We start from the raw sequence: 11889 nt of genomic DNA, 5'->3' as shown, positions 1-11889 counted from the left end.
GTCTAAATTAGTTATTGGTTCAATGCTAAATTATATCACATTTAAAAGCAATCTTTTTTAATATGTCTCTTCCTTCAAAACCACAAATAACTGTAACTTCCCATTTGGAAATCAACTGGAAAAGAATTATAATAACATAAGTGAAGTTCCAAGTGCACAACCAAAGGAAACGCTAATCACTAAAATTGTGAGAAGAAATTTTAGGAAATGAACATGAATTTATGGTCAGCTTATGTGATGTTATCCCAAACGTTTTAGTTGTATTGATAATTTAACATTCAAGATCACGTTAAGAAAATGAGTGAATGCAACTAAAGAAAGATAACTGCAGAAATGGAAAAAATTAGTGAAAAGTCTATTAAGAATTGCCCTGCCTTAAAAACTTTTGCACCGCCCTTTTTTTCTTTACTTTTTTTTTTTTTTTTTTTTGCTTGACGAAATGGTACTCAAACCAGTCAAGTAATTTTTACTTGGGTTTTCTGAGTAACAAAGCATAGCATGCAAACAGTAAAGATTACTCAATTGTTTTAAGTAAATTCAACAAATTCTTCAACATTAAGTAATGTTTACTAAAAAGGGTTAGATAGAACAACTGTTAGATGCAAACAGTACAGATTACTAAATTGTTTTAAGTAAGTTCAACAAATTCTTAGACATTAAGTAAAGTGTACTAAAAAAGATCTGGTTTACTTCTTTGCTCTTGGCTGACATGTGGCATTGCTATGGCCTGCTTGTGGCTCAGATATGGCAAACAGGAGAGGTCCGCCCAAATCCTTCATTCAACGCCACATGTGGCCTGGATCATCATACCACGCATGGCAGATGTAGGCTGGATCTGGGCTGGCACAAAGTTGCTATCTGGGTTGCTGTTGTCGGAACCAATACATGTAGAAATAGGTAGCACACTTAGTATGACTGCAGTTCGTTTGTGCAGATTCACCCTGTAGAAGCCATAATATTGCTGTCTGTGTAACATCACTGGCTTCTGAAAAATAATAATAAAATTTGTTAGATTTTTTTTTTTAGTTAAGTCCAAAACAATGATATAGGAAGTTAATGATATCCTATTGTATAATATGTTGCAGGATTATCAGTTTATTGATTATTAGTTTAATCATGTTCTCCCTGTAGAATAGAAATGTCATGAATACAGAAGGAAATTATGAACGCTTTAATGGAGAGGCACAGGATGTGGCATCTCTAAATCTGTTCAGAAATCTAAAAATTTGCTTGTAACAAAGTACAAGTGTTGTGAAAATGCTCCATTCACAAAGTATCAACTTTAAATTTGTCCAGATTCTGTTGGACGTGGTACTGTAGATAAGAATCTAGCTGTTCAATAATATACAATAGATAATGAGCTCCCCCTATCGTTTTTATTTAAAATTACAGGTGTTACACTGCCATACTACAGCACAATTTCTGCAGAATGCAGTATTTTCTTTATACATGAAAAACCTGGATGATGGTTTGATGATGTATTTTCCCAAAATGCACAGTAAGCTAAACAACAGCACATGTAGTGTGTCCCATAATGCAACGTGCTTGACAAATGAATTGGTAATATCACTCACAATTTTAACAATTTTTGTTTGACACAATTATATAATTGTTATAGCTGGCATTGTATAAAGTACTCTAAAGTTATACAGTAGACTAACTAGTTGACCCAGACTTAAACACTAAGAATGATTTCTCCCAACAAATTCACCATGTTTTAAATAAAGTGAACCAGACAGAAAGTGTATTTATTTTGAACATAATCACATCAGTCTGTTTGTATTATTCATTTCTTTTTGTAATATGTTAGCTTAATAAGTGTGCTTATGCTATTTATCTTTAGAATACAGGCCTACAGTATAACTGCCATTTCAGGTGCAAGCCAAAATTCATAGGTCTGCCCTCCAAGTGAACCATCTAGCTTTTTGATCAGTGTTGTTTAACTGGCAGTTTACATTAAATATCTTTGGTGATTGGCTGCTTATTTTCATAGAAAGTAATTAGATATAACAAGCACATACTTCACATCTAAGTGACGGGATCTCCTCACGAAAGCTGACAGTTTCAAACGGTTCTCATTATTGGGCTATGAAGGACTGTTAAGAAATGCTGCTATATTTTACAGGTCTACTTAATTGAGCTGTAAAACTCCGTGGCTTCTGAGTGCATTTCATTGTTCCACAGTGAAGAGTGTGTTTGTTCTAATATTTGTTTTTAATGGGTTCTGCTAACAAGAAATTCTCTCTGTTCTTGTAATCTTGTAATTAGCTTGTTATGACAACATGCAACAAGAAAGCAAGTTTTTTCTTTCTTTCTTTGAGTTCACAAGATATCCACAATGTCATGTCCTCAATATTCTCTTATACAAAGGCTGTTATGAAATTCACCTTCTCAGTTTGTGAGGACTGCATGTTTCCAATTTAATAAGAAAGAAAGAAAGAAAGAAAGAAAGGAAAGAAAGAAATATGCAAGAGGCAAATTAGAGCAATGTGTAGCAGTTCATGGTAAATTTGAACAAAATGCTGAAATGCTCAATTTTTTATTTCATGTTTACAATCATATTCACATGTTCTATCAATGTTTAAATGGGAAAAAAAAGGACTGCTGTGAAACACATTGCAAATATCTCAGGGAATGCATATACATTGAAAACAGTTTACATGGATTTATCAAGTAGTTTCGCTGTTATTATACCTGTCAATATCATCAGTCAATTTGTTTGGTAGAATGTTTTTTTTTAAATCTTGGCTTACCGAATAGATGACTGGATACAAAGAGTATACAAACTCTTTTTGAGATTTCACAGTGTGATAAAAACTTATAAAGGTTATGTTTTGTCTGTGAACGTCTACAAAGTTGGCCCTGTTTTAGAATTTATGTTGTAGATTAACATTTTCTGATTAGATATTCTATGCAGAATCCCTAATATACCTTGATACTCATTAATATGTTGCATAAACGCACCAGTTGCATTCGAGTTGATTACTGTTTACTGGTCCCGATAACCTCAAAGCTGAAAGTGATCAGGTAAACGTGTTAAATGTGGTTTTGTTATGTAGTGGAATTCCCTCGGCCCCACGGAACTCAGCCGCAATGTCATCAAAAATGCGTCCCTTGGTCTCAGGGAGACGAAACATGGTGTAGGTGAAGGCGAGCAAGGCCATACACATGAAGAGGAGGTAGACGTAGGCTCCACACATTTTCTGTAAACAAGGTTCAGCTGTTAAAGTAAACTACTATATAAATGTTAAATACAGATCTTAATCTTTATGTGGCTGAAAATAAGAGATGCACATACCAGCAGAGGTGGAAAGAGCAGTGCTAGTAAAAACTTCCCTCCCCAGTTAAGCATACTAGTGAAGGCCATGGCAATGGGACGGGCCGACTGGTCAAAAAGCTCAGCGGCAATGAACCAAGAGATTGGCCCAGGCCCCACTTCATAAGCTGAGATCAGGAAGAAAACCACCAGCACCTGAATATTACGGATGTCTGGAATTATGGTCTGAGGATAGAGGAAAGAGAAGGGGTAGAGATGAGTTAAAGTCAAGAATTTTGATTTAATTTCTGGAGTATGGAAACAAGATGGATCCTCAATCTCACCAGTATGGAATATGTGATGGTCATAAGTAGGTTGCAGAGCACTAGTGACAGAAATCCAGCAAGCAACAACTTCCTGCGTCCCGCTCTCTCCACCAAAAAGAACTTTGCAGAAAAAAAAAAAAAAAAAAACTTTTATTTAAAATATTTGAATTAAAATATTTTACCTTTAAAGGGCTCAAAGAAACTTTTTCCACAATATTTTTTAAGAACTAAATAGCACTTTTCATGTAATGATTTAAATGACAATTAATATTCAGTCAATATCATGATGTTTTGGTTTCATGTCAATGTTTTGGTTTCATTTTCAAAGACTTTTAGTTTGTTTTTCTTTGTTTCCTGTTTTCTTTATTTCTATGTTCCCGCTTCTCCTTGGCTGTCATGGTTATTCATTGTTTGATTGATTTCTCACACCAGTCCCTCATTAGTTCATTAGTTCTCTGTGTATTTATTGCCTTTAGTTCAGTCATTCTTTATCTGGTGTTGTTTGTGGTAATTCACGCTGTTACGTTTCCTTTCTCTTATGTTGGATTATTGTTATGTTGGAATATACTCTTGTTTTTGTTAAGTTCACGCTGCTTTTTAAGATCCTCTACATATATCGTCATCATCATCATCATCCATCCGTGACAGTCATATTATTAAATTAACTGCACTGACACTATTATGAGAACAACATTTGAAATTAATTGAGTTGGATAATAAACTTTGCAACACTGACACTGTTATTGAACTGAATTGAATCAACATTGAACTGACTTGAACTGAATAAAGCTGAATTGAAATGGTTTCATAATTGATAAACTTTGCAACACTGACAGTGTTTTAACTGATTTCAAACAACACTGAACTAAATTGAGCTGAATAATGACACTTCTGTATATCTGCTGTACAGCTCATTAGTTTCATAACTGATGAATTTTACAACATTAACACTGTTTTGTGAAGCTGCTTTAAAATTGTATGTATTGTATTAAGCACTATATAAATAAATAAATAAATAAGCACTATATAACTTGACATGAGATAAAGATTACAGCCATATCAGATGCCTAGAAGTAGTTTTATTCTACATAAAGTGGGTCTCCCATTCATGGTGGCTGCCAAAAACTCACTTCTTCTCAACCCTCCTATTGCTCCAATTTTTTTTTAATCTTTTTTATCACTATTTTAACATCTTTGAACAAATAACAGCAGACTGAAATTGTACATCATGTAATAAATACTCACTGCTACTATGGTGAATGCCACATTGACGGCCCCCACCCCTAGTGTCAGATATTTGGCTTCATCAAAATTGGACTGGGCAAACATTTTTGTAGAATAATTTATGATCTAGAAGAAGAGTAAGAGACATTTGAAAGAGTTATTCTGGGCAATTTTACTGTGCTTGCAAAACGCTGGAGAATCACTATTTACCTTTGGAAACCTGGAATGGTATGAGAAAACATTATTCAGCTTGTTCTAATTTGAAATCAGATTCTTGATGAATAGATATGGAAAGAGGCGTAAAACCTTTACATACAGTATATCATAAATCATAACTCATAATATAGCCTAGAAAAAACAAGTTGTATTTTAAAATACAATCACGTTTAAAGGAGATATTGCAATGATGGACATTCAGGCAAAGGAACGATTTTTTCAATTGGAAAACTAACCGCATTGAATCCAGATAACTGGCTGCCCAAGTTTATAATAAGCACAAGTATTATTGGCTGTCTATAGCGACGCTTCCTGAGGAATTCTCTCACAGTCACTCCTGTTTCACTATGGGCTGCTTCCTCTCTCATCTCCTCCATTTCTTTCATCACCATCTCTGGATTTCCCCGAAGTCTCCTCAGGGCTGACAATAGAAAGTAAGATGGTGGATTGAACTTCTCTTCACAATAGGTTCAACATGTTTACGTCTGTTCTAAGTGAGTCATAAGTCAACGTTCTGTTCCAACAGACTTGCCATTAACTCACCCGCCTCTGCTTCTTTTTCTTTGCCCCTGTTGATGAAGAGGTAGCGGGGGCTCTCAGGGCAAAAAGGAAGGCTCATATATTGGAGCGTTGCAGGAATAAGGGACAGAGACAACATCAGGGACCAATATTTCTCTGTACCCAATACCGTTTCCAAGCCCACCACCTGAGATATACACACAACAAACCATCAGGCTTGCACTGATGAGATCCAGGCCTCAGTTATTTACAATTCATGTAACTTTTAAGGGCAAAGCTGGAAATGGAATGGGAGCAGGTATGTCTCACCATGCCCAGCAGAATGCCTGAGGCAAAGGAGACCTGGTTCAGAGTTGCAAAGGCACCACGGAGGTTTGTGGGTGAGACACCCTGAATGTACAGCGGGTTCAGGCTCATCACCAGGCCACAGAACAAACCAAAGATCAGCCGACCCACAATAAGCACTTCAAATGATGCTGTGGCTTTGCTCATGAACATCAGGGAGGCACCCACCACTGATAAGGCATTCACTATCAGAATGGCATTACGCCTACAAGGAAATGTATTTATAGAATTATTTCAAAATAGCACTCACATACTGTACATACTGTGGGTGGGACACTTTTAGAAAAAGGCATTATTCTCCAAATTAATAATATCCCTGACAGCAATATAGTGTCGGCCCAGATCCGGCCCACATCTGGTCCGCATGTAATCCACATGTATCAGATGTGGACCGGATCTGGGCCACACTATGTTGCTGTCTGGGTATGCTTTCTCTCTAATAATAATATAATTTCTTACATTTATGTCACTTAGATATTTCATGTGTTCACTTGTATTGACCTTATCAAACTCTGAATTTCATTTGGGTAATGGAACAAAAATAGAGAGATGTCTTTTAAAGAGTTTGGTAACACTTTATTTTGATAGTCCACTTTAGACATTCTAGAAACTAGTAACTTTGCAGGTACACGTCAACTACCAATCATTAGAGTATTAGTAGACTGTCTGCTTAATATCTGCTAATACTTTATTTTTAAGCTCCCCCAACAGACATTATACTGACTATAAATTTGCATGTACATGTCAACTTAGTCTAGTAACTCTAACGCTAACAATCTACTAATACTCTAATGAGTTAGTTACCACATAGCTGCAAATTATTTGACCTTTCGCAAAGACCCGCCCCCCTTAGTTACTGTTGCTTCGTCTGACAAGCCTTGGCGCTGTCACGCCACACGCAGTGAAAAATATATTGCGGAGCAAAGAGGATACTGACAACACGTCGACAGACAAGACAGAGCAGGTTACTTATGATATTAAACAATGTCCCAGCTTTCAAATTGTGTATTTTTTTTTAAGAAATTCGAACAATAAAAACTGTTTTGTGGCTCTTTAATGTATCGTGACAGATTGCTGTAGTGCCTCAGCTCAAGTGACTAATGAACCAATCATGTCTTCCTACTAGTTAATTTATAGCATCAGGAATGTTGTTTAAAACGCAGAAAGACGTAAATACACACCATTTTTCAAGTTCAAGTCCACCGAGGTTAATCTTCTAACTCCTGACTGCTTTGTCGGACAAAATGGTGGATTCGGCGTTATGATTGGTTAGATCGCTTGTCAATCAAACTCCCGGCGAAGGGTAAATTGCAAAGTTATTTATAAAAAGTAAAGTGTCTAAAGTGGAGTATCGAAATAAAGTGTAACCAAAAGCAAAAAGTACAAAAATATAGATTGTGAATATTGTATAGTCATGTAGTGAAATTTGCGAGTTATTTTTAACTAGATATAGCATTAGGGTCAGTAATGATGAATAATTATTAATGCAAGGTTTGGGGGTAATATTGTATGAATTGGACATTGAAATACTCATATTTTCGAACCGTTTAAATGGATGGATGGATTGCCACTGAAATAGGCTACCTATATTTGTTAATCACTTATATTAATATTTGGAGGAAGTATCCCCCTAGTGGATTAACAATGAATCATAATTGTTAATTAATAATTATTTATCATTACTAACCCTAATACTATATCTCTTCAATATTTCAATCAATGCTCTCCCCTGAGAGGATGTTTGAAAAGTAAGATTTCTCACCTCCCAAAAGTATCAGCAAGACCTTTGACCCCCAGTGAACCAAGCAGTGCTCCAAAGTCCTTAATACTAACAGAAAGGGACCACAGGAACGTGAGACTGTGGTCTGGTATTGATTGATTGTGTCTGGATCTCCATGTTGTGTTGAAAAACTCTTCAATGACCTCAGTGAAGAAAACCAAAAGGATGTTAATCACATACCACACCTTGCTACATGCTCACACATGTAATTTCATGATATATACTGTAGGCAATGCAATACATAATATAGTCTGACAAGCTTTCTGCATGAACACACTAAATATAGTCATTTGGGTTTCAAAAATATTCAGTCTTTAATGGGTCTGAATAATTATTAAACGAGTCAATACTTTCATTTCAGACACTACATAATCAACAAACAAACAGCATACGTAATGTTAACATGGACAAAAACTCAGAGCAGCCTGTAATTTTAATACTTTACTTTGAAAGTGCATTTCACTTGCTTGAAAGACATGACTAATATCTTGAGACCTGTCCCAATGTTTTCATAATGAAAAACCGACCGGAGGGAACTGGACTATATCCACACACAGACGATAAATCAACACAAGCTAGACATCATAGCTACCTGTGCGCAAATACAGAGCTTTCCAAATCCAACGCTGGCTGAAGAGAAATATTCTGTGACTTGGTAAAGTTTATTCAGTGTTTTATGAGGGCCCTGAGAAGTTTGTATGTAAACTGAGAAACCATGCTAACCAGCACCTGGCCCCCAAAGTCAACTCTACTCACTCTGGCAGGGGCATTGATGTTGCCTGTGTGGTATCCTATTTGGAGGGAGCCAAGCACTGCCGCCACGATGGAGGTCAGCAGCGAAACGGTCAGCTGATTCTGAGTGCAAGGATGTGGTTTATTGATTCAACAGAGCTATCACATATAAGGCATTCTTTATTGTGTTCATATAGTTTGGTGTTCAAACTATAAATACTCAGGTGTATAAACTGTATACCCAACAATACAACTGATTTGTTTACAGTTTATTTTAAAGGGTGCAGTGTAAAATTAAAAATGAATGAGTTAATGATATGCACTAACCTCTTTAAAAGCCATTGGCCTTGAATGAATCTCGCCACCTAAAGTGAAAATGAAAACTGACAAAACATTTTAAGTTGCTCAAGTGGTTACTTAGTCTGCTGAAATATAATGCAAGTTTTATTTAATGATTTTTAAGTTCATTCATGCTCATCATGTGACATGAATTGTTAGTAAATATCACAAATAGGCAAGTAAAGCTATTTTCTTGTAAAATGTACTCCAGTAATCTTTGTTTTACTTACAACTTTTACAGTTTAACATGAGCATCGGAAGCACTGTGGAGTTAACAGTTTCAAACTATTCAAATGTCACTGTATTTTATTACATACAGAGTTGATGTTTTTATCCCAACAAATACGTCAATGAAGTATTTGTGCTGACAAATTCTCTTCAATAACAAAATGACATATCGCTTACCGGTGTGTAACAGTCAGGATCGGTTATGGATGCCAACAGCTCGGCTCAGAAATGGCTGACAGTGGCTCAAAAATGTCCTCACTGTTCCCTGGCACTTCTTGTGTATGTCTTGACTTCATCCATGAAATTACACCTCACTGTTCACTAGCACCAATGGAGACCGGCGTTCTGCAGAATGGCACCCATCTATCCCAAATTGTCTCTGAAACCCCCGTCACCCCACCCATTCCCACGGTTTCTCTTTTTCCTCCCTCTTTCCACCTACGTTGAACCATCCCTCACACCCCTACACCTACCAGGACTCACACCACCGTCTCTGGGACCCCTGAGAGCCGCGATGAAGTCACACCGGACTGGTGAATTTGAGCTGGGTCTGATGGAATTGCAGCAATGAACCTTCACTGCTCATAGAGCTCTGGGCCTTTTGACCTGGCCAGCATAAAGGTATATTTTCCCTTAGAACACATTTGATTCATACATCTGGTGTTTTATCAATATTACATTACATTTAAATCAGTTTTGTTAAAACATACATAGACATAAACACTTAATCTCAATAATGGTGACAATCAACAACCATTAAGTGAAAAGAAGAGCTTACATCAGCACACAACAAATAACTGACCCTCATGACATAAAACAACAACTACAGCATACATATACCGGCAGTCACTAAAGGCAAAACAAAAAAAAGTTTGTAACACTAACCACATAATTTGCAATGCATGCAGGGAGCTTTATGTAATTGATACACTGTAAAAAATTATTTTCATGATTTGCTATCACAACATTTTTTCTTTTTTCAAATCAACTTAGATAATTAATGTGGTTCAGATAACATAATATTTTGAGTTTCTGTTGATTAAACCAATCGCTTTCATTGCATTAACCCAATTTTTTAATTTCAATGAACTCAAAATTTTAAGGCAACCAGGTAACTTACTTTTTTTAAGTTAAACCAACCATTCTTTTTTACAGTGTAGTTTGGACAGACAAACTATATTAGTTGTCTATGTATTGTCTATATTGAGGTAGAAAATAATATATAATAGAAGCATTTTTGCAGTGTCAGACTTTGGACTTCTTTATGTGGATGTAAGATATTGTCAAAAGTTGGCTCATAATGCTTAGTGCGAAGGACTGCCACGGTTGCTTCAACCACTGCAACGCAGTCAGTAAGTAGAGTTGTACAATTAGTGCATATGTATTATTGTGTGTCTATGAGTGAGTGCGTCTAGGTCTAATGCATTTCACATGAACATGCAACAATTCACAACCTTTATAGTTCAGTTCAGTTAATGTGTGAGCGTTTGAACCGCTTTGCTTCATTTGCAATGTATGGAAATGTTTCAAAGTTGTTTTCATTTCACTGTTAAGCAATGACAATTTTTGCACTGTTGAAGTGCAAAACAAGTTTGCCAAAGGAAAGTTCCAGATTTAAAATAAGTTCTGTCAACAGCGTCAATTAATTTTGAGTCATCTCTCAACTTTTAATGTGCTGCTGTTCTAGGCAGATTAACATAGTTATGCATTGCTAATGTTATTCCTGTGGGTGGAATTTGCTTATGAACACAACACTTTGCCATAATCTGTCCCTTTCTGGTATTTTTGCACAAATCACATGGAAATGAGTGAGTTTGCAGCTTTATATAGTTATGAGTTGGAATACTGGAATAATATTTGTATGACATTAATATCATGTTAAAGCGACAGCTGAAAAAAAAAAGAAGTTCTGTAGCCTTTGCTGTACTGTATGTGTTGTAACTGACTGTGATTCAGCAGTTTAAATGTGATTATTAATAAATGTACAGTAATGACTTTAGTCTTTTTATCAAAGATATTGTGTGTACTATAAACTGTGTAGAAAAATATAAATTTAAATATTTAGTCAGTTACATCAATCCTTCTTCCAATACGTGTTTTTGTCTAACCCTGATTCACTATGGTAAGCCTATTATAAGTGTTCATGTTTTGGACCTGTTGGGATGGTTTTCGCAGGACTTTGCATACACACATTACACGCCTGTACATGTCTCATTATATCTGTAAATAGAGAAAAGTTGCTCAGGCTACTTTGACATGTGTCTATTGTGGGAGTGGCATATAGTTGTCACAAAGAGTGAGCAAGGTTGACAGCTAAATCTCCAACGTCCAGGGAATCACCTGTTTAAAAAAAAAAAAAAAACGCAGAACAGAGTGACAGAGCTCATAATAAAACTAGAACTGACATTGGCTTAGCTTTTCAGAGATGGCGAGAACTGAGGGATTTGAAATGTTGTAAAAGCGACGTTGAGATGGCGTTTTTTATTACACAACAGGTGAGTATGGTATTTTATTGAACAGATAGAATTAATTATTTAAAAAATTATATAAAGAATTAGTGAACCTTAATAATGACTAGTAACATACAATAAGTTAAAGACTTTTTGTATAATAAAAGATGCACAGATGCACCCCAGCCACATTTCAAATGTGCGAATTTGCATATGTAAAAGTTAAAATCCCCATGTGCTTCAATGTGCATCAGTAATTTATCTTAATCTAGACTTCTATACATCACACATTTATCTTTTCCTCATTTAATTAAGTGTTAAGAAAGAAAGTGTGAAAAAAAAAATATACTAGGACAAACCAATTGGAGTTGAACATGTGGGGTGCTTCAGCTGTAGCCAGATTTACCTACTCATTAAGACTTCAGAACATGATTTATTGTATACTTCATATGCACTGAGTAAGTGAAGCCAATT

At 35.8% G+C, this 11889-nt stretch overlaps 1 protein-coding gene across 1 annotated transcript; it reads right to left on the bottom strand.

The window, feature by feature from the left end:
• Positions 1-2514: 2514 nt before the first annotated feature.
• On the bottom strand, positions 2515-8740 carry LOC127498702 (solute carrier family 2, facilitated glucose transporter member 1). The gene is made up of 10 exons (XM_051868333.1): positions 8726-8740; positions 8423-8521; positions 7649-7809; positions 5851-6091; positions 5566-5728; positions 5259-5443; positions 4828-4932; positions 3601-3702; positions 3299-3502; positions 2515-3203 (listed from the first exon to the last, which is right to left on the bottom strand). Exons 1-10 carry the CDS (start codon positions 8738-8740, stop codon positions 3024-3026), a joined length of 1455 nt encoding a protein of 484 aa, XP_051724293.1. The 3' UTR covers positions 2515-3023.
• Between the last annotated feature and the right edge of the window lie 3149 nt (positions 8741-11889).

This window comes from Ctenopharyngodon idella, chromosome 17 (genome assembly GCF_019924925.1).
Source record: "Ctenopharyngodon idella isolate HZGC_01 chromosome 17, HZGC01, whole genome shotgun sequence".
In the NCBI taxonomy this organism is placed as follows: Eukaryota; Metazoa; Chordata; class Actinopteri; order Cypriniformes; family Xenocyprididae; genus Ctenopharyngodon; species Ctenopharyngodon idella.
The sequence above is the reverse complement of the archived record's forward strand: the minus strand, read 5'-3'. Positions and strand labels throughout refer to the sequence as shown.